General features: G+C 47.1%; 1 protein-coding gene across 1 annotated transcript; it reads right to left on the reverse strand.

Annotated features, from left to right (window-relative positions):
* Nucleotides 1-1,365: 1,365 nt before the first annotated feature.
* On the reverse strand, nt 1,366-17,411 carry kcnv1 (potassium voltage-gated channel modifier subfamily V member 1). The gene is made up of 4 exons (XM_026185940.2): nt 17,254-17,411; nt 12,038-12,364; nt 8,749-9,416; nt 1,366-2,303 (listed from the first exon to the last, which is right to left on the reverse strand). Exons 2-4 carry the CDS (start codon nt 12,349-12,351, stop codon nt 1,792-1,794), a joined length of 1,494 nt encoding a protein of 497 aa, XP_026041725.1. The 5' UTR covers nt 12,352-12,364; nt 17,254-17,411; the 3' UTR covers nt 1,366-1,791.
* Nucleotides 17,412-18,396: the final 985 nt, after the last annotated feature.

Below are 18,396 nucleotides of genomic sequence, written 5' to 3' on the forward strand. Positions count from 1 at the left end.
AGAAGTTGCTGAGAATTGTGCTGATAAGAGGTGAAAAGGCTAAAAAGTTTACAGAAAAGAGGTGAATCAGCAGAATTTCTGCTGAAAAGAGTTCAATTAGCAGAATTCTGCTGAAAAGAGGTTTTTGCTGAAAAGAGCTGAAAAGCTGGTATTTGTGCTGAAAAGAGTTCAATGAGCAGAATTCTGCTGAAAAGAGGTTTTTGCTGAAAAAAGCTGAAAAAGCTTGGATTTGTACTGAAAAGTGGTGAAAAAACTGAAAATTCTGCTGAAAAGGGGTGAAAAAGATGAAATTTGTGTTGAAGAGAGTTAAAAAAAAAGTTTTACTGATAACTGAAATAAATTTTGCCATAAGCGGGATTTGAACCCCGGCCTCCCAGTCTGAGAACGGATTTTTATCTCACTGAGCTAAAACACAGGTCAACCCGGCAAGGAAAATCAGTGAGGCCACTGATAATATGGCAGAAATGGGCAAAAAATATTGCAAAAAAAAATTCAATATCTCAAAAAGTATAGAAGTTATGAGCACCAAAAGATATAGCCGTCATTAGCAGAAATAGCAGAATTTTTTTAAAGTTTGAACGGTATAAATAGCACAAAAACTGTGGGAGTAGTTGCGACTCAAAAAACGTACGGAAGCGACAGGAATAATAACTAGAAAAATTTGCATTTCCTGCGAAAATGCTGTGTGGATGCCTTAAGGGCTGAAGATATTTGCTGAAAAAAGCTGAAAAAGTTGAAAAAAAAAAAAGCAAAAAAATGTTGCCCTGAGCAGGATTCGAACCTGGCCCTTCTGGTACGCAAGGCAGGTTCTCATCTCCCTGCGCCAAACTCTTTCTCACAAAGAAGAGGTGGAGAGACTGACAATTGTGCTGAAATTGTAAATGGTAAATGGCCTGTATTTATATAGCGCTTTACTAGTCCCTAAGGACCCCAAAGCGCTTTACATATCCAGTCATCCACCCATTCACACACACATTCACACACTGGTGATGGCAAATGAGCAGAAGAGGCTGAGAATTGTGCTGATAAGAGGTGAAAAGGCTAAACATTTGGCAGAAAAGAGGTGAATCAGAAGAATTTCTTCTGAAAAGAGGTAAAGAAGCAAAAAGATGAGCTGAAAAGAGGTGTAGAAGCAGAAGTGTTTGCTGAAGATGGCTGAATTGAATGACATAATAATATTAGTGTAATAACATTATAATAACAGCTGATGACATAATAATAATGATGATGATGATGATATACTAATGTTCGTTAGTAATGAGTAATTTTATAATGATGGCTAGCTTTCAGTTAATCTCCTCCCCCCGAGTCTGTATTTTATTTACCTTCCACATCGACACCATGACAGAAATGAATCACAAACCATCCTTGAATAAAGCTTTATTGATCGTGACGATGATGATTGAACACAAGGTTCATTGCCTCTGAGGGAAACGTGTGAATGTAGCTTAAGATCAAAGCACAGATTTAATGTTAGACATCTGAGACGTGTAAGACAAACCCAACAGCCAATCAGAACAAGCCTGAGTGCGCTCATCTGAGTATTGTTCAGACTTGCAGAGTTACACCCACTGCGCATCAGGAAGACATCTGCGCCACCTGCTTTACTTTGGGGGTGGGACTAATGTTCAGAGAGAAAATGTGTTTTGTAAATAAATTCATGAGTTAAACGGGAACACGCTGCTGCTGGACACATACGTGACACACCGAATGTACAGCGTGCTGCTGCTGGGGTCATCGTGTGTGCGTTTCTCAGAGGGGTCAGAGGTCATAGGGGCGGGGCTGTTCTTGCTACCACCATAGCTCGTCACCCCCGCTGCTTCTAGTGCTCGCCCTCTCCCGCCCGTGCAGCCTCATCATCTCCAGCACACTCCGGGCATAGGCGTCCCTCAGGTTCACGCCCGGCCCCGCCTCCCCCACCGAGCCACGGGCCAGCCGCTTCAGCATCTCGCCGTGTCGTATCGCCGCCTCCTTCACCTTCAGGGTGAAGTAGCAGGCAGAGAAGCGGTCGTTGATGATGGCGATGGGGAGCGCCAGGATTAGGATCCCAGACAGGATGCAGAGGAAGGCGAGCACCTTACCCACCGCCGTGTCGGGCCGCACGTCCCCGTAGCCCACCGTGGTCATAGACGTGGTCGCCCACCACCAGGCGGTGGGAACGCTGGTGAAGGTGGTGGCAGGAAGGTCGTGCTCCAGGGCGAAGACTGCGGTCGCGAAGATGGAGATGCCCACACCGAGGAAGAGGAGCAGAAGGCCGACCTCCTCGTAGCACTGCGCGATGGTCATACCGAGAGACTTCAAACCTGGAAGGAAGAGAGACGGAGGTCACAGACGGCGTTTATACACCTCTTACTATTATTGATCCTGTTTTCTCACGACTTCCTCCCCCTAACCCAACAGCTCCCTTCCTGAGCTTGGTTCTGCTGCACGTTTCTTCCTGTTCCAAGCGAGTTTTTCCTTCCCGCTGTCGCCAAAGTCTGATTCTCTGGATTATTGCAGGGCCTACCTCACAATATAAAGATCCTCAAGGCAAGTTGTTATGGTTCTTTGAATATATATGTAATGTGACAATTCATCCATCCATTCGCTCCCGCTTATCCTTTTCAGGGTCGCGGGGGGTGCTGGAGCCTATCCCAGCTGTCATAGGGTGAGAGGCGGGGTACACCCTGGACAGGTCGCCAGTCTGTCACAGTGACAGACAACCATTCACTCCCACATTCACACCTATGGGCAATTTAGATTTTTCAATTCACCTGTCCCCACAAAGAGCATGTCTTTGGACTGTGGGACAAAACTGGAGAACCCGGGGAGAACCCACGCAAACACGGGAAGAATGTGCAAACTCCTCCTATATATATATATGTATGTATATATACATATATATATATATATAGGTATAAAAAAAAACACCCAGCACGCCCCTGCGGGCGGTTTATCCTTCAAGCTCGGGTCCTCTACCAGAGGCCTGGGAGCTTGAGGGTCCTGCGCAGTATCTTAGCTGTTCCCAGGACTGCGCTCTTCTGGACAGAGATCTCCGATGTTGTTCCCGGGATCTGCTGGAGCCACTCGCCTAGCTTGGGAGTCACCGCACCTAGTGCTCCGATTACCACGGGGACCACCGTTACCTTCACCCTCCACATCCTCTCGAGCTCTTCTCTGAGCCCTTGGTATTTCTCCAGCTTCTCGTGTTCCTTCTTCCTGATATTGCTGTCATTTGGAACCGCTACATCGATCGCTACGGCCGTCTTCTTCTGTTTGTCTACCACCACTATGTCCGGTTGGTTAGCCACCACCATTTTGTCCGTCTGTATCTGGAAGTCCCACAGGATCTTAGCTCGGTCATTCTCCACCACCCTTGGGGGCATCTCCCATTTTGACCTCGGGACTTCCAGGTTATACTCGGCACAGATGTTCCTGTACACTATGCCGGCCACTTGGTTATGGCGTTCCATGTATGCCTTGCCTGCTAGCATCTTGCACCCTGCTGTTATGTGCTGGATTGTCTCTGGGGCATCTTTACACAGCCTGCACCTGGGGTCTTGCCTGGTGTGATAGACCCCAGCCTCTATGGATCTTGTGCTCAGAGCTTGTTCTTGTGCTGCCATGATTAGTGCCTCTGTGCTGTCTTTCAGTCCAGCTTTGTCCAGCCACTGGTAGGATTTCTGGATATCAGCCACCTCCTCTATCTGCCGGTGGTACATACCGTGCAGGGGCCTGTCCTTCCATGGTGGTTCCTCGTCTCCCTCCTCTTTCTTGGGTTTCTGCTGCCTGAGGTATTCACTGAGCACTCGGGTCAGTTGGGGCCATCTTCCCAATGTATTCTTGGATGTTCGTTCGTTCGTGTATATCTATATATATATATATATATATATATATATATATATATATATATATATATATATATATATATATATATATATATCCATCCATCCATCTTCATCCGCTTATCCGAGGTCGGGTCGCGGGGGTAGCAGCCTAAGCAAAGAGGTCCAGACCTCCCTCTCCCCAGCCACCTCCTCCAGCTTGTCCGGGGGAATACCAAGGCGTTCCCAGGCCAGCCGAGAGATATAATCTCTCCAGCGTGTCCTGGGTCTGCCCCGGGGCCTCCTCCCGGTGGGACATGCCTGGAACACCTCGCCCAGGAGGCGCCCAGGGGGCATCCTTGCCAGATGCCCGAACCACCTCAGCTGGCTCCTTTCGATGTGGAACAGCAGCTGCTCTACTCTAAGCCCCTCCCGGATGGCCGAACTTCTCACCCTATCTCTAAGGGAGAGGCCAGCCACCCTTCGGAGGAAGCTCATTTCCGCCGCTTGTATCCGCGATCTCGTTCTTTCGGTCACTACCCACAGCTCGTGGCCATAGGTGAGGGTAGGGACGTAGATCGACCGGTAAATTGAGAGCTTCGCTTTTACACTCAGCTCCCTCTTCACCACGACTGACCGGTGCAGCGTCCGCATTACTGCAGCCGCAGCCCCAATCCGTCTGTCGATCTCCAGCTCCCTTCTCCCATCACTCGCGAACAAGACCCCGAGATACTTGAACTCCTCCACTTGGGGCAGGAACTCATCCCCGACCCGGAGTGGGCACTCCACCCTTTTCCGGCTGAGAACCATGGCCTCAGATTTGGAGGTGCTGATCCTCATTCCCGCTGCGTTACACTCGGCTGCGAACCGCTCCAGTGCGAGCTGGAGGCCCTCACCCGATGAAGCCAACAGAACCACATCATCCGCAAAAATCAGAGATGAGATTCTGAGGCCACCAAAGCGAAAGCCCTCCGCCACTTGGCTGCGCCTAGAAATCCTGTCCATAAAAATTATGAACAGAACCGGAGACAAAGGGCAGCCCTGGCGGAGCCCATCACCCACCGGGAACGAGTCCGACTTATTGCCGGCAATGCGAACCAAGCTCTTGCAACGGTTGTATAGGGATTGAATGGCCCGTAGCAATGGGCCAGACACCCCATACTCGCGCAACACCTCCCACAGGACGCCCCGAGGGACACGGTCGAATGCCTTCTCCAGGTCCACAAAACACATGTAGACTGGTTGGGCAAACTCCCATGCACCCTCAAGTATCCTCGAGAGGACAAAGAGCTGGTCCAGTGTTCCGCGACCAGGACGAAAACCGCATTGTTCCTCCTGTATCCGAGGTTCGACTAGCGGACGAACCCTCCTCTCCAGCACCCTGGCATAGACTTTCCCGGGGAGGCTGAGGAGTGTGATCCCCCTGTAGTTGGAACACACCCTCCGGTCCCCCTTCTTGAAGATGGGGACCACCACCCCGGTCTGCCAGTCCACAGGTACTGCCCCTGATCTCCACGCAACATTGCAGAGACGTGTCAACCAAGACAGCCCTACAACGTCCAGAGCCTTCAGGAACTCGGGGCGGACCTCATCGACACCAGGGGCTCTGCCACCAAGGAGTTGTTTAACTGCCTCAGTGACCTCGCCCCCGGAAATTGGTGGGTCACACCCCTCATCCCCAGACTCTGCTTCCTCCCCGGAAGACGTGTCAGTGGGATTAAGGAGGTCCTCGAAGTATTCCTTCCACCGCCCGACAATTTTCTCAGTCGACGTCAACAGCGCTCCGCCAGCACTATACACAGTGCAGGTAGAGCACCGCTTTCCCCTCCTGAGACGCCTGACATTTTGCCAGAATCTCTTCGAGGCAGTCCGAAAGTCTTTTTCCATGGCCTCTCCGAACTCCTCCCACACCCGAGTTTTTGCTTCAGCCACTGCCCGAGCCGCATTCCGCTTGGCCTGTCGATACCTGTCGGCTGCCTCCGGAGTCCCACAGGCTAACCAAGCCCGATAGGCCTCCTTCTTCAGCCTGGTGGCTCCCTTCACCTCTGGTGTCCACCATTTGGTTCGGGGATTACCACCACGGCAGGCACCAACCACCTTGCGGCCGCAGCTCAATGCAGCAGCTTCGGCAATGGAGACGCTGAACATGGTCCATTCGGACTCAATGTCCCCAGTCTCCCTCGGAATGCTGTTGAAGCTCTGCCGGAGGTGTGCGTTGAAGATCTCGCGGACTGGGGCCTCTGCTAGACGTTCCCAGCACACCCTCACTACGCGTTTAGGTGCACCAGGTCTGTCCAGCGTCCTCCCCCGCCACCTGATCCAACTCACCACCAGGTGGTGATCAGTTGACAGCTCAGCCCCTCTCTTTACCCGAGTGTCCAGAACATATGGTCGCAGGTCTGGTGATACGATTACAAAATCGATCATCGACCTACGGCCTAGAGCATCCTGGTGCCACGTGCACTTATGGACACTCTTATGTTCGAACAGGGTGTTCGTTATGGCCAAACTGTGATTAGCACAGAAGTCCAATAACAAAGCACCGCTCGGGTTCAGATCAGGGAGGCCGTTCCTCCCAATCACGCCCCTCCAGGTCTCGCTGTCGTTACCCACGTGAGCATTGAAGTCTCCCAGCAGGACAACAGAGTCTCCAGGTGGAGCACCTTCCAGCACCCCCCCCAGGGACTCTAAGAAGGCTGGGTACTCCGAACTGCCACTCGGCGCATAAGCGCAGATGACAGTCAGGACCCGTTCCCCGACCCTAAGGCGCAGGGAACAAACCCTCTCGTCCACCGGGAAAAACCCCAACGTACCGGCAGCAAGCCGAGGGGATATAAGAATACCCACCCCAGCCCGCCGCCTCTCACCAGGGGCAACTCCAGACTGAGACAGAGTCCAGCCCCTCTCCAGGAGACTGGTTCCAGAGCCCAGACAATGCGTAGAGGTGAGCCCAACTATATCTAGCCGGTACCTCTCAACCTCACGCACCAACTCAGGCTCCTTCCCCACCAGAGAGGTGACATTCCATGTCCCTATATATATATATATATATATATATATATATATATATATATATATATATATATATATATATATATATATATATATATATATATATATATATGTATGGTAAAAAATATATATATATATGTATGTATATATATTTTTACCATATATATGTATATATACACATATATGGTAAAAATATATATATATATATAAAAAGCTTTCTGGAATGTTCATTTCACAACGTCAGGGTTTGGAGATCCTGGTGATATTGTTGGATCTTCAGTCCTGATCTTTAGTTCCCTCGGTGGTTCCCGATCGTTTTTAGGTCACAGGAGATGAAGCCTCTTCAGGACTCTGGCGTGTGATGTGCTCAGTGAGTGTGTTTGTGCAGCAGACCGTTAGTCACCCTCAGCTGTTATACCTGCAGATTACACTTGTAACCTATTTTTCTCTCAGTTTTACAGCCCGACTTCAGTCTTTGCCTTTTCTCTGTATTATTTATTTCAATAGTTTAAGATGATTAAAGTTCCTCCCTCTGCCTTTTCCTTTTATTATTCATGAGCTGAGTCCAGGGATGATCAGCCTTCCCCAAATCACTCAGATCAAAGCGCTCGTACGTCAGCCTGACACACTCGGGCTCACGTAATCATACTTCCTCGCTCATTCGCCAGGATGAGAATCTATATATATTCTGGTCTTTGTTGTCCTCGGAGAACCTCCCGGCTGTAATCTCACAGCAGCGGCTTCGCTCTGACAGGATTTCCATTTCTTCTTCTCCCCCCGGATCTTTGCATCATGTCTTAAATCCGTCACATGCAGCGCTCTAATAAAACTGCCATTTCAGGCGAGTCTGATCTCACACCTACTTTTACAGGAACTGATTTCACACTCCAACCCTCTGCACATCCTCCTTCACTACATCCATGAACCTCCACCTGCCTGCAGCTCAGACCATCTCAGCCTCTCTGACTCTGAGCCGTCCCTCACGTCCAGCCTGCTCACTGAACACCTGAACACCTTCAGCTCGGCTCCACCCATCACAGCAGGTCTCACCTCCATCCTTTGACCTTCCCTTTTCACGGTGTCCTTCTGTCACACTTGCCTCCACCCGCTCCACCTGCCTGCACTCTCTTCGTCACCTCTCTGTAGACGGTTGAGCCCAGGTATTTAAACTCATCCTCTGCTCCAGCATGTTCACCTGCCTCTCTCTCATTCGCACACATGGATTGTTTCATCTTCTACAACTTTCATTCCTTTTCTCTCCAGGCTCACCTCCACCTCTGCAGAGCAGACCTCCACCTGCTCTAAGCTCTCACTGGAGATCATAAAGACTCCTGCCTGACATCATCTGCAAACAGGAAGGGCCTCAGAGCAGATCCCTGATGTACTCCCACCTCCACCTTTATCCCAGCTGTCACTCATACGCACCCTCACCACTGTCTCATAAACAGTGCAAATGAAGGCTTTCAGGTGCTGATGTGGTATTTTGTGCTAAAACCTAAAGATAACTAGTGCTGCTGCGATGCACATGCAGAGCAGGAAAGCCTTTAAAGTAACTCATTAACAATTATCATTGACCGGCTGGAATACATCCAACACGTTTCATTTCTCCTTTGTTAAGATATTTGAGTTTAAAGAAAAGACAGAGCAGCTGGAAATGTGATAAGAGTCAGTGAGACTGATCCTTTCTTAGAGTATTTGAATCTGAAAGGTGTCTGAAGAAAACCCAGCAATCATATGACCCCGATTGAGCAGCACTTTGGCGACAGTGGGAAGGAAAAACTCCCTTTTAACAGGAAGAAACCTCCAGCAGAACCAGGCTCAGGGAGGGGCGGGGCCATCTGCTGTGATTGGTTGGGGTGAGAGAAGGAAGACAGGATAAAGACATGCTGTGGAAGAGAGACAGAGGTTAATAACAGGTATGAGGAGTTTTTACCTGTCAAGTGCCGGCCCAGCTTCAGCATGCGGAGCGACCTCAGGAGGCGGAGCACCTGCACCACACGGCCCATGTTCTCCAGCTCAGTGGATCCTCCGTGGAGGTTCTCCACCGCCAGTGTCACGTAGAACGGGAGGATGGCGAGCAGATCGATCACGTTGGGAATGCTCCGACTGAATCGGCACTTGTCCCTAACGCAGAGGAACCGAAGCACCAGCTCGATCGTGAACCACACGACACACACGTATTCCAGGGCGTCGAAGAGCAGCGGAGCGCCGATGCCGAGGCCGCCCACTCCAAAGTCCTCACCTAAGTCCAGCGAGATGAGCACCATGTTGATGACCGACAACACCACGAAGAACATCGAGAGCGAGCCAAAGGTCCGAGCAGCGCGCGATGACTCGGGTTTCTCAAGGACGTCCCAGAGGCGGCGGCGAGTGCCTGGGCAAGCGACGCCCGCAAAGTCCTCATCCCCATCGTCGGCATCGAGCTCCCGTTGTACCTCGAGGCTTTCCTTCTGCTCCTTGCGGCGGTAGTAGCGCTCACGGCAGCAGGGGTTGATGCAGAGCTCGTCGATGCCCCAGTACTCGATCTCCTGCAGGAAGGAGATCTCACACAGCTCCTCCATGACGTGCAGGTGACCCGTCTGGTAGTAGTTCATCACGTACCTGTGGACAAACACAAAGACACAGGTGAGCTCAGTCTGCACGACTCTGACTGAAGAAACAGTCCAAACAAACATCCAGAGTCTGGATCAGAGCAGTTCAGGGTGACGGTCCGAGCAGAGACCTGCCAGGCTTCAGTGCTGTTCTCCTGCATCCTTCTAAAGTCCAGCAGGGGGCGACTCCTCTGAAGCCTGATTGGACAGAAGTCTACGAGGAGGTGATCCCCCTGCTTAGCCGATCTCTGGGCTCAGTGACGTCCGTCCTTGTGGCTTGAAAGAGCCTTGGCGTCCTTCATCTGAGATAAACCAAAGTCCTCTAATCGTCACCTGTTCATGGAGCCAAAATAAAATTTATAAGGTGAACACGACCGCCGCCATGTCTCTTATGTTAGTGAAATCTCACCATATTGGCGTGATGAACGAAAGGTGGATTAAACTAAAAACCAGGACAGAGTCATGTGGTAGCGACCGCAGAAGTAGACAGGAAGTCCCGCTAAAGGGACTTCAGTCAGACTGAGACCAGAAACCCATCAGGACGGAAGGACTGAGCTCAGAGATCAGCTGAGCAGGAGGAACACCTCGTCAGAGACTTCTGTCCAATCAGAGGAGTCGCCCCCTGCTGGATATCACAGTATATGTTCATAAACCTTCAAATTTATTTGGTTTAAATTAGAGATGGACTGATCCGATATTACCTATCAGTATCGGTCCGATACTGACCTAAATTACTGGATCGGATAACGGAGAGAAATAAAAAATGTAATTCGATCCATTAAATATCAGAAAAGCACCTCACAAAACTTGCAATACAGCGTAACTCAGCTCATAACCGTAGCACGTGGGAGCAGTGTGGTCACGTGATCGAGCGGCTTTGTGTATTTGTAGCCTCGCTACCAAACCAGCATTTCATCCCCGAGAGAAGTAAGTTCATCTCTGAATGTTTGTAAAGCATTCCAGCGTTAAGCTTAACAACTGATATATGGAGCGACTGCCTCCCCCTCCCTCTCCTGTTGCTGCTTCAATCATGATCAATGATCAGCTGATCGTCTCTTGTTTGCTTTTGGCCCACTTTGCACCAGAAAGAGGAAACCAGCGGCTGAACAACAGCAGCACGTTTAAGCTTGATCAGCTGTTGTTAGAATGTATTTAATATTACTTTCTACACCAGGATCTTTTTCTACGTAGCTGACGCTGGTAACTGTGCAGGGGCGGATCTAGCAAAGTTTAGCCAGGGGGGCCGATAGGGCATGAACAGGGAAAAGGGGGCACAAAGACATACTTTTCTTTCTTATTCTCATTTAAAATGTCGGCTTTTAATAAATAATTATCTGACACCCAAAGTTTTAATTTGATGTAAAATGTATAGAAGTCCATTACTGTATATAGTAACTATTAAGTCTAATATATATACCCTAGTAAGCTATAGTACTTTTTCCTTTGGGAAGGTACCATCTGTGCAGTCTGCAATTTTGTTGAAGAAAGATGTTGAATCTATTTAATATTTCTTGAAAAAGAATTGATTTCTGTGCATTTTTTTCCACCCTGCATCAAATTAAAGTTGATTACATCGATTAAGCATCATGAGGTGGAGGGTGGGAGGTTCCCTATTTTTTTTTTTTTTGCTGGGAGTTTGCAGCCCTATTAGTTAGGTTGCTTAATATTTCTGCTAAGTACTCTTTAAAATACCAGAACAGGGAGGATGGAGCAGGTTTAAGTTTATTAGATTGATCAGTTTTGCTGAACTGTGAAATATTTTGGGTGCAGTGTATTTTTTGCATACAGTATAACAGAATAGCTTTAGTGTTTTGTTTATTTAAACTTGAGTATGAACTTATACAAAATGCAGTAAGATATTAAAAAAACAGTTTTATTGATTAAAAACACTATATCGGATTCATATCGGTATCAGCCGATATCCAGATTTATGATATCGGTATCGGACATAAAAAAGTGGTATCGTGCCATCTCTACTTTAAATCAGATGTCATGAAACAAGAAGAAGAAAAGACAGAAGGAAACTTTATTTTCCCGTGTTCAGAGCCCGTCACCGTCTGAGCGCGCCCGATCAAGGCACGATGCTTGCCGTCAGCGTGCCGGACGTGACCCTGCTATTTTACTGCAGAAAACTGAGCCGACTGAGCATGCTCACTCTTCACTTCTTCACCCTTACTAATCTGAACAGAGGTCACCTGAACATAGACCGCCAGGTGTGAAGTGAAGCTTCCTCTGAGCGATGGCAAAGATAAAAGGGAAGAAATGCGATCGAATTTTAAATCAGATGTCATAAAAATATAAAAACAGACAACAACACCTAAAAATCTGCCTGTGTGTTGATGGTGTTGTCATGGTAATCTGAAATCCCGGCCACATGATGAAAACAAAAACGCTGAACTCAAACCAACTCTGGAAGCTAAAAAACCCTCAAATAATTTATTTAAATAAAAACTAATAAAAAATAGAAACCTATAAAGTCTGCAGCTCTGAGTGCGCTTACATTTAGTTTTTAATTTTACGAGTCATCAGCGCCGTGTCTACAGCAGCTACAGGCAGGCCAGCACAAGCACATTAACTTTAAACTTTAACTTTAAACTCGTTGTCTCTGCAAGGAGAAAGAGCGCCACCTACTGGAAAGCCTGGGAGTTCCTGTCAAAGAAGAATTCGTTCTCCAGGAAGTCGGCATCGTCGCAGAGCTCCAGCGCCGAGTCTCGGCTGCAGCAGGCCAGTTTCCCCAGCCGGGTCTCCGGGTAGGACGCCAGCAGATCCTGCGACAGCATGTAGCGACTCCCGCCAACGTTGATGATGAAGAAGTTGAGTGTGTCGCTGACGCAGGACGCCGTCCGCTCGCTGAGGAAAACGCTTGACTCCAAAGAGACCAGGGAGGCGGTGTCGCCACACACCTCCGACCCCAGACCAGCCATCGAACTGGAGAAGACGCTCATGGTGGAGGAGGAGCTGGAGGAGCACAGGGGTGAGAAGACAGCATTTGGTCAACAGGGGGCACACTGACATGCATACAGCGGCCTGGTTGTTGTTTACACTTAAATCCTCAACAACACTGCTGACTGGTGGAATCGGCTCCTGTCAGGAAGCATTGACGTGTTTATGAGTAGAAACTGCTGAATAAACATGAGCGACTTTAATCCTGCTGCTGGAGCATCGAGAGAGGATGTGATTGTTAAAGAAAGCAGCGAGTCAGTCCCCAAAAACCTTTCTCTGTACCCGTAAACACCCGATTACTCTTTTGTTACTAAGAACGGAGAGCAGGAGCTGGAAGAAAGGAACGAGACGTGTCGCTGTATGCAGATGAGACTCTGTTATGTGTTGAGGGGAGGATGCTAAGTACGTGCGCCGGCAGCATGGACGAATCAGAGAGAAGAGAATCAGGCTGAAAGCATGAAGCAGATCTGCGCTGTATGGAAATATCGCAGCGAGCAGTCCTAAGTAATCTGATGAATCTCTTCCTGTCACCATTCATTCCTTTTTCTGTGGTGTCTCTGTCCAAATTTGTCATTCTTACTCTGAATGTTCCACGAGGAGAGAGCGAGGTGCTGTCCACCACCTGAAAGCGCTGCTGGGTGTGGTTGGCTCAGACGTGTGAATCACTAATGAAGCGTCCCAGTGGACTCTCTGATGTGTGGACGTAAACTCACTTCCTGTTTGACAGTATTGGCTGTGAAGCCTGAGAACAGCAGGGGGTCGAGTGTCAAAAATGACCCCACAGGTTGTTTTTCTTCGAAATCTTTAAAATGCAAAGTTGTAATATATTCATATTCCAGGTATTCCTCATAAAATATGTGTGTAACATGAGGCCATTTGCATTTTTTTTCATTAATTTATAAAAAATGCAGTTTTTGTATCACTACCCCACTCTTCCACAAGTGGGGTCAGAAATGACCCCAAGCAGTTCCTCTGGAATCTTCTATGAAACTTTCATTCCTAGCATCTCTGACTGACCCACTTACACTTCTGATGGATCAAGAATTAATTTTTACACAGTAAAATACATGATTTATAGTCAGGGCTGCACATAAGTGGTCTGCAGGTGCACATTTGCTGTCAAAATAAAAGTATTCAGAGAATACGCGCTTCTTTTGCGGTGGAGGAACACCAAAGTAATTGCTTACGGAGCTTGCTTCTTCGACATCTTTAAGAGTTCTGAACAAATGTCTGTCCTCCTCCAGAACATCTAATGTACGCAAACGAGCATCCCAACTTCTTATCTGGTGCGTGTCTTTTATTTTGACAGCGAATGTGCACCTGTGGACCATTTATGTGCAGCCCTGTTTATAGTTTCCTGTGCATTTCAAACATTGTCCTTTCTGATGTTTTTTTTTAATATCTAAAGTAACACGGCCGCTATGAGGCCAGCTAGGATCCCTGTGGCCCTACAAATGATCCAGGACGGATGGGATGAAGAGCCCGTCAGAGGCATTGACTCAGAATCTGACATCTAAGATATAGAGGACCCAGAGTATTGTCCCCCCCCCCCCTTCCCCACTGAACAAGCCAGTCAGACACAGAATGAGCCCCTCTTACTGCTCTAGCCACAATATTCTGAATTAGTCAGCCAGGGCTTGCACCTGGGTCTACTACTGTCTCCCCAGTAAATGCATGGAAGATGTTCATGTCTGATAATATAATAGAAGAGGTGCTGACATGCACAAACATGGAGGCACGAAGAGTCGCCACAGACAGGGGAAAAGAGTGGAAAAATGTAATCAAACATAAGCTCCTGGCCTTCATTTGATTGACCATCCTTGCAGGAAGTGAGACGAACTGGGATGTACCAGTCGGTGTGCTTTTTGGGAGTCCTCTGCATAACCCATTGTACAAGGCCACTATGTCAATTCAAAGATTTAAAGATATTCGCCCGTCTTGCACTTTGATGACAAGAGGACCAGAGCCTACCGACTGAAAACAAACCACGTGGCAGCTTTCAGCTACATATGGGGCCTGTTCCTGGTCAACTGCAGGCAGAAATTCATCCTCAGTGACTGTGTTACACTGGATGAACAACTTGTGCCTTTCAGAGGGAAGACCGAGCTCCTGCAGTATATGCAGAGCAAGCATACAAAAGTGATACAAGTGATACAAAAACTGCAATTTCTTAAAATTAATGAAAAAATAAATAAAAATGCAAAGTGCCTCATGTCACAAACATGTTTTATGAGGAACACCTCAAATATGAAAATATTACAACTCTTTGTTTTAAAGATTTGGAAGAATAACAACTGCGTTTATAGCAAAATGCATTGTTTCTATTTGGGGTCATTTTTGACCCCACTCGTGGAAGAGTGTAGGTACTGGTAGGATGTCTGTGAAGGTTCTCAGTCATCCAGGTCATCGTGGTCAAAGGAGCTTGCAAAGAAAAGCGTCTGGACTTCTTTAAGTTGCTTGAAGACGTTTCACCTCTCATCCGAGAAGCTTCTTCAGTTCTAAGGTCAAATGGTGGAGAGTCCCAGATATAAACCTAGTGGGAGTGACCCCCCACAGAGGTAGAGTACTGGTAGGTTGTGCATCCAAGGGTTAAAACAGGACATATTAGCTGCATTTAACCTTCAGTTGCTCTTTATATAGTTGGTAGGAGTCAGAACATGTTTCTTTTTAGCTGAAAAACAGGTAACCTGCAGTGTTGGAAACATGTTTTCTTACAATGTTTGCTGCCCTACAATCCGACCTGCTCTGTAGTAAAATCAGCGACATTTGACCGTCCTGTTGCTCCCATTGAAATGTATGCAGCCTGTTTAAAACCTAAAACTTAAAATTGTCTGCAGCCTGCTGTTGTTACCACTGTCCTGTTTGAAATGGATACTAACTGACTGGATGCCCATTAACCTTATAACTCCTGTTGTGTGTGTGTGTGTGTGTGTGTGTGTGTGTGTGTGTGTGTGTGTGTGTGTGTGTGTGTGTGTGTGTGTGTGTGTGTGTTTTGGGGCCACCCTGGGGCGCACACATGTCAGTGCGCCCCAGGGTGGCTGTGGCTACAATGTAGCTTGCCAGCATCAGTGTATGAATGTGTGGATGACTACTAAAGCGCTATACAAATACAGGCCATTTACCATTGTTTTTGTGCAGACAGCCAGGTTCATAATGGATATAAGGAAGTTTTTTTTCAAAAAAAAGAGCCACATTCAGGTAAAAGTGTAAAATCAAATGATCCCTCAATCAAGAATAATGTTGGATCTGTTTCAATATTTATATCTTTTATTAGATGTTCGTGTGGTTTGGTTATTTTCCTTTTGGTTGAAACTAAACTGAGAGAGGAGTATTTTTAGTATTTTTTCATATTAATGTAATTTTTCATCTAGTTGAATCTATTTGTGTTCGATTGTCAGTCCAAAGAGGGAACGTGAGGAGAAAGTACGAGGTCAGGAAGAACCAGGTAAGCAAACAGACAGGGAGCAGTGACAGGCAGAAACTGTGAAACTGACAAAGAGAAAAACCTGATTTTACTCACAGTCTGGAAGTTGTGTCCTCCCTGTATTAAAGCTACTAAACAGAATCTGCTAAACAAACTGGGCTGAAACACTTTGAGCCTCTTTAACAACATCCCAACATAACATTATCATTGATCGGGGAGATTAAAATTAATGATATATTTGTATGTGGTTCAGCCACAGCTCTGCTAAAACCTCAGCCAGTAACAGGTCGGCCAACGTTTGGACCGTCCAGTTGTCTGCATGACTGCTGCAGTACGTGCATCACATGTGCTCACTATCAGAAAGAGCCAAACAGCCCTGGTGGAGCGAGCAGCTGTAAAGAGAAGCAGATGCTCTGTTTCTAAAAATGTTTTAAGCTTGTTTCAAAGATTCTGTACAGCAGCTTTAAATGTTTTCCAAAAGCACACACACACTTATCAGTGTTTCTCACACTTGTTACAGTGTGGGCCACCTGATAAAAGGTCAAGCTGTCCCAAGCACCACCATGAAAGCATGAAAGTCATAATTCTTACAACACAAAATTAGTCTTATTAAATTAGTAAAATTAGTATCTGCAGTAAAGATTTTTTCATACATTGTATACATTCTACCACAGGCAAAGTTGCCTCTATTTTTATAGTTTTTATTAATATTTTGTAATAATTTATTCTGTTTTGGGAGCGTTTTTTATGTATCTGTATTATATTATACACACACATTAAAAGTGAATCTCTGTCCAAAAAACGCAGTCAGTTTACTTCTTACTCACTGTGAGCATCGTTCATTATTCTCCCAGTAATTAAGGTTAGCACATGTATGTTTTCTATTCCAATCCATTCTTCTTTAGCAGCATTTAAATAACCTTTATCAGATTTGATGGTTTTGTTACAGACTTTTCAAAAAAGTGTTTTGCTTTTCTTTCACAGATGTGGATTAAATTGTGTTCAAATGTACAAAACAGTGATGTCATGTTTTGTGACGAGGACCCAGGCACAGAGGGACTTGATGAATTTAAGAATCTTATGATTTATCTTGCCTGGCTGGGCAGCCCTCACCCCCAAAGCTCTAATGCTTGAATCGCCCCTGACCTGTTTACAGGAAGACGATGACGGTGATGATGAAGATGATCAAACCAGCAGCAGAACATGAAACATTTCCCTCCGGGACTTGAGGAGAACACAAACACACCTCAGTTTACACCCCCCACCCCCACCCCCCAGGTTAAAGTGACAGTTTGGGTCTTTTATTAAAAGCTTAAAATCTTCGTTTAAGCAAAGAGTCGATGACTCCGTTTGGAGAGAGTCTTTGCATCAGCTGCAGATTACAGACGTGTCCTAAAACACATGCACAGAAATGACAGGTCACAGTTTTCAGACCACCTGAGAGCTGCTTCAGTGAAAACACCTCAGCTGACGGACTCACCTGCTCCAAATGAAGAGGCGATAGCTCCACGTCCTCACATGCTGACAGCAGAGAGAAAGTCCAGCTGGTGTCAGAGACGAGGAGGTGTTCAGAGAGGAGGTCTGTAGCAGGAGGACCTGGCGCTCCCTCCAGCTCTCTGCTCTCTCTGATTCGCGGTGTGCTTTTAAAACTGAGGCTGTAGGTATGGAGGCCGCTTAGTGACACACTGCAGTATGAGGTGGCAAACAAGCAGCACCCTGAGAGCAGCGGTGCAGACGTGTGAGCGTGCATGAAGATGAATAAAGCAAGTACTGATATTCCAGTCATGACTGATATCACATCTTCAGCATCAGTGTTAAAGTGATGTTGGTCATCACAGCTGTGAGTATCAGGACTGAGTATCATGGCTGAGTATCAGGACTGAGTATCAGGACTGAGTATCATGGCTGAGTATCATGGCTGAGTATCAGGACTGAGTATCAGGACTGAGTATCATGGCTGAGTATCATGGCTGAGTATCATGGCTGAGTATCAGGACTGAGTATCAGGACTGAGTATCAGGACTGAGTATCATGGCTGAGTATCATGGCTGAGTATCAGGACTGAGTATCATGGCTGAGTATCAGGACTGAGTATCATGGCTGAGTATCAGGACTGAGTATCAGGACTGAGTATCGTGGCTGAGTATCATGGCTGAGTATCAGGACTGAGTATCATGGCTGAGTATCAGGACTGAGTATCGTGGTTGAATATCAGGACTGAGTATCATGGCTGAATATCATGGCTGAGTATCAGGACTGAGTATCATGGCTGAGTATCAGGACTGAGTATCATGGCTGAGTATCAGGACTGAGTATCAGGACTGAGTATCGTGGCTGAGTATCATGGCTGAGTATCAGGACTGAGTATCATGGCTGAGTATCATGGCTTACTATCAGGACTGAGTATCAGGACTGAGTATCAGGACTGAGTATCGTGGCTGAGTATCATGGCTGAGTATCGTGGCTGAGTATCAGGACTGAGTATCAGGACTGAGTATCATGGCTGATTATCAGGACTGAGTATCATGGCTGAGTATCAGGACTGAGTATCGTGGCTGAGTATAAGGACTGAGTATCAGGATAGAGTATCATGCCTGAATATCATGGCTGAGTATCATGGCTG

The sequence above is a fragment of the Astatotilapia calliptera genome, chromosome 11 (genome assembly GCF_964374335.1).
Source record: "Astatotilapia calliptera chromosome 11, fAstCal68.1, whole genome shotgun sequence".
Taxonomy (NCBI): Eukaryota; Metazoa; Chordata; class Actinopteri; order Cichliformes; family Cichlidae; genus Astatotilapia; species Astatotilapia calliptera.